The sequence below is a fragment of the Pseudorasbora parva genome, chromosome 15 (assembly GCF_024679245.1).
Source record: "Pseudorasbora parva isolate DD20220531a chromosome 15, ASM2467924v1, whole genome shotgun sequence".
Lineage (NCBI taxonomy): Eukaryota > Metazoa > Chordata > Actinopteri > Cypriniformes > Gobionidae > Pseudorasbora > Pseudorasbora parva.
In genome coordinates this window covers 43,790,405-43,795,068 of record NC_090186.1, presented here as the reverse complement: position 1 = coordinate 43,795,068, position 4,664 = coordinate 43,790,405, and the positions used below count along the sequence as shown (strand labels likewise).

The 4,664-nt window shown below is 43.3% G+C and overlaps 1 protein-coding gene across 1 annotated transcript; it reads left to right on the top strand.

Moving 5' to 3' along the window:
- Window positions 1-1,762: 1,762 nt before the first annotated feature.
- On the top strand, window positions 1,763-3,571 carry LOC137041061 (general transcription factor II-I repeat domain-containing protein 2-like). Its single transcript, XM_067416986.1, has one exon. It carries the CDS (start codon window positions 1,763-1,765, stop codon window positions 3,569-3,571), a length of 1,809 nt encoding a protein of 602 aa, XP_067273087.1.
- Window positions 3,572-4,664: the final 1,093 nt, after the last annotated feature.

Sequence of the window (4,664 nt, the reverse complement as noted above, 5' to 3'; positions counted from 1 at the left end):
TAAAACACCGACGAGCTCTTCTGGCACTGCAGGGTTGTGTTATTGAAGAAACAAGCTCTAGGAGTCGCGCGATAACTACGTAACCGTTACACATTGCGGCATTAGTTTCGGCTTTTGTTCACACAGCGCTTGTCCCGGGTCGAACCCCGCAATATTACTAGGTCCCCGACCCGGGTTCAAGTCGGTAATCAATCCCGGGACGTGGTTGCTTTCACACAGAAGGCGACCCAGCAATGCTCCGGGAATATCGCGGGTCCGACGTGCAGTGTGAAAGGGGCTTTAGAGTTAAACAGTAGAGTTTTACCGTTTTTGAATCCATTCAGCCGATCTCTGTGTCTGGCGGTGGCACTTTTAGCATAGCTTAGCATACATAATTGGATCGGATAAGACCGTTAGCATCGCGCTCAAAAATGACCAAAGACTTTATTTTTTCAAAGATAATATTTTTCCAATTTAAAAGTTTACCATTCTGTAGTTACATCATGTACTAAGACTAACGGAAAAAGAAAAGTTTTGATTTTTAGACCGATTATAGATAGGAAACTATTCTCTCATTCCGGCGTAATAATCAGGGAACTTTGCTGCCGTAGCAGCGCAGTGATATTACGAAGAAAATAGTTCCTAGTGGTCTAAAACAAATTCCCAACTTTTCATTTTCCGTTGGTCTTAGGGGTGTCCATGGTTAACCGATTGACCGATTAACCGTTAAAAATTGCGTAACTGAGTGAAACATTTTGCTCGGTTAAGTGGCGTCAATGACGTGCCTTGAATTTAGTTGTAATATATTTTTGCACCCCTAGAGACCGCCAGGGCGCTCCCAGACATTTGTAATATCCACAAGAAGAAGTCATGACCAGCTTTCTTAGCGGGCAAAGAAAGCGTGGGAGCACTTTAAAAATGAGAGTGACGGGGCAAAATGCAAGTATTGCAATGCAGTGCTTACCGCATTTTTCTGGCTATAAGTTGCTCCGGAGTATGAGTCGCATCAGTCAAAATATGCGTCATGAAGAGGAAAATAACATACGTCGCACTGGACTATAAGTCGCATTAGGGCAGAAGCAGAGCGCGAGCCGCGCGCGCTGTGCATAACGGAGCAGAAGAAAGAAAGTTTGAAGTGAGAAACTTGTGAATGACTGGAGAAAAGCAGACGTTACTTTAACTGTAATGAAGAAAACAAAAAATCGCGGACTGAAAGCAAGATGGCCAGAGCTGAAGGGACGAGTCCACAGATGCTTGAACTCTCTGCCGGGAGAGGCTCAGCCGCGCGAGTCAAACGCTGAGTCTGTGAATCATTCTCGGCTGCATATTTTACTAACGTTACATGCTCTAATCATGCAGGCGCCCTCGCGGCCACTCGCATTGCTCATGAACTGGAGCGCATCTCATCCTAATTTAACGAAACTCAGCGTACGCCTCGCAGACATGAAATAGATCTTAAGAAACTTGAAATGTCAAATTAATAAGCTAATAATAACCCTGACGCACACTATGGTTAACCGAGTATTAACCGCTAAGGGCAGACATGGGCAAACTACGGCCCGCGGGCCACATACGGCCCGTTAGGCTTTTTAATCCGGCCCGCCGAACTTGTCCAAATTATAGTAAAAACCTCCTTTTTTTCCCCTTTCCCTGCAATGCCCACGTTTCCCCAGTAGATGGCGCACTCAAAACACATTGACCGTTGTTTGAGTGGCGCGTATTTCTCTTTATTTCACTTTAATTTTCACTTCGTTTCACGTAACCATTAAGCCCTTCTGTGAAAATGAGCGGACCAAAGAGAAGGAAAGTGGACAGCGAATGCCGAGTGTTTAATAAGGAGTGGACAACAAAATACTTCTTCACTGAAGTCCGATCAACGGCTGTATGTCTGATATGCCAAGAAGCTGTTGCGGTTTTCAAAGAGTACAATATCAGCCGTCACTTTGCCACGAAGCATGCAAACTATGCTAGCAAGCAGTCAACACAAGAACGGGCGGCTACTGCTCAGAGGTTGGCAGCTAATTTACAGAGTCAACAGAACTTTTTTCACCGACAAACTGCAATTCAAGAGTCAAGTACCAAGGCAAGTTATTTGCTGGCATTCAAATTAGCAAAGGCTAGCAAGCCTTTCTCCGAAGGCGAGTTTTTGAAAGAGTGCATGGTAGAGACAGCAGGTCTCTTGTGTCCGGAGAGCAAAGCCAAGTTTGAAAAAATCAGTTTAGCACGCAGGACAGTGACTCGCCGCGTGGAACTGATTGACGAAGATATAGTTAGCGAGTTAAACAAAAAGGCGGAGTCCTTTAAGTTATATTCACTAGCACTGGATGAAAGTAACGACATAAAAGACACTGCTCAGCTCCTAATTTTTATCCGAGGGATTAACGACAGTTTTGAGATAACGGAGGAGCTTTTGAGCATGGAATCACTGAAAGGGAAAACGCGAGGAGAGGACTTGTATGAACAGGTGTCTGCTGTCATCGAGAGAATGAAGCTACCTTGGAGTAAACTTGCCAATGTCACCACGGATGGATCGCCAAATTTAACTGGAAAAAACATCGGGCTGCTGAAAAGAATCCAGGATAAAGTGAAAGAAGAAAACCCTGACCAGGATGTTATTTTACTTCACTGCATCATTCATCAGGAGTCTCTGTGTAAGTCTGTATTGCAGCTTAATCACGTCGTGGATCCAGTTGTAAAACTTGTTAACTTCATACGAGCAAGGGGACTTAATCATCGTCAGTTCATTGCGTTCCTGGAAGAAACTAATGCGGATCACCAGGACCTACTTTACCACTCTCGCGTCCGCTGGTTAAGTTTGGGGAAAGTGTTTCAACGAGTCTGGGAGCTCAAAGACGAGATTCGCTCATTTTTTAATTTAATGGGGAAATCCGAAGAATTCCCCGAGCTGAGCGACACAAACTGGCTTTGTGACTTTGCGTTTGCTGTGGACATATTTTCACACATGAATGAGCTGAACGTGAAGCTACAGGGGAAAGATCAGTTTGCGCAAGACATGTACACAAATGTGAGAGCCTTCAAATCCAAGTTGGTTTTATTCTCCAGGCAAATGTCAAACAAATCTTTCGCACATTTCCCCACACTAGCCATGCAGAAAGAGGCCGTCCGAAATGCGAAGAAATACTGCAAATCACTGGACGATCTGCACAGAGAATTTTGCCGTCGGTTCTGTGATTTTGAAAAAATTGACAAGTCACTTCAACTGGTGTCCTGTCCCCTGTCACAAGACCCCGAATCAGCACCGAAGGAGCTGCAATTGGAACTGATCGATCTTCAGTCTGACTCCGTCTCAAAGGAGAAGTTCAAGTCTCTAAAACTGAATGACTTTTACGCTTCACTTAACGAGACCGCGTTTCCAAACCTCCGGAGGACGGCGCAGAAGATGCTGGTGTTGTTTGGCTCGACCTACGTGTGTGAGCAGACGTTTAGCGTCATGAAAATCAACAAAGCCCATCACAGATCCAAGTTAACTGACCAACATCTCAGATCTGTCCTGAGAATTGCCACAACAAAACTAACTCCAGACTTTGATGCACTGGCAAAAAAGGGAGACCAACAACACTGTTCCCACTGAAATAGTTTTTCTGAGTTTTTCTGCTGTGTTATGAAAAAATGCATATGGAAAGTTTGGAAGTGCGTCTTTTAATTAAGAGCAAGGCGCATTTACGCACAGCAGCAGTACAGTAGCTTAATTAACACGGCGCACATCGCTCTTAATTTAAATTTAAATTTTCAGCTGAAGGTAGGATATTTAATACAGCCTATGTCTGTGTGTTTGGCAACGATACACGTGTACTGTTTGCGCGTGAAGGCGAGGGCGTCCGTGGCGAGTTTGTAGAGCGCGGTCAGGACAATCCATCCCTGATTTTGCGGAGTTTAACACAAGTAGATATTATTGAGCTTGAGTATTTCGTTGTGTAATAATATGTTTTGAATGTTGAAAGTGATTCCATTTTTCAATAAATGTTGCTTTCTTTAACTTTGCACCTTCGATTGAAACTTATTAAAAACAGACGCAATCTTGATAAATCACAGTGCATATGTTATTTTAATCTATTTACATTTCCTCCTCCCAGTATCTGCGAAATAGTATGTAAATGCCATATCTTGCCTATTCCTTGAGACAAATTTATTAACTGATAAGGGCTATTTTTCACATTTGAAAGACAGTTAATAAATTGGGTTGTAGTGTTCTTACTGTGCTATGAGGTTTGCACACATTACATTTAATACTTTAGTATATCCGGCCCAAACACTCCCTCCAAATGCTCCTGGCCCGGCCCCTCTGTCAAATTTTAGAACCCATTGTGGCCCGCGAGTCAAAAAGTTTGCCCACCCCTGGCTAAGGGCCTCGGTTAACGGTTAATGAAAAACTTGAAAACGTGCAGCCCTAATTGGTCTTAGTACACGATGTAACTACAGAGGAGTCACGTTTTAAATAGGAAAATATAGTGAAAGTCTTTGGTCATTTTTGAGCACGATGCTAATGGTCTAATCCGATTCAATGATGTATGCTAAGCTATGCTAAAAGAGCCACCGCCAGATACAGAGATCGGCTGAATGGATTAAAAAACGGTAAAACTCAACTGTTTAACTCTAAGGGACTTAGAAACATTTACTAGACAAGTAAAAATTATTGTCTTGTTTTGGGGGGAAAATAACTCAAA

Excerpts from the sequence above, each read along its gene's own strand:
- LOC137041061 (XM_067416986.1), top strand. The coding sequence starts at position 1,763 with ATGAGCGGACCAAAGAGAAGGAAAGTGGACAGCGAATGCCGAGTGTTT.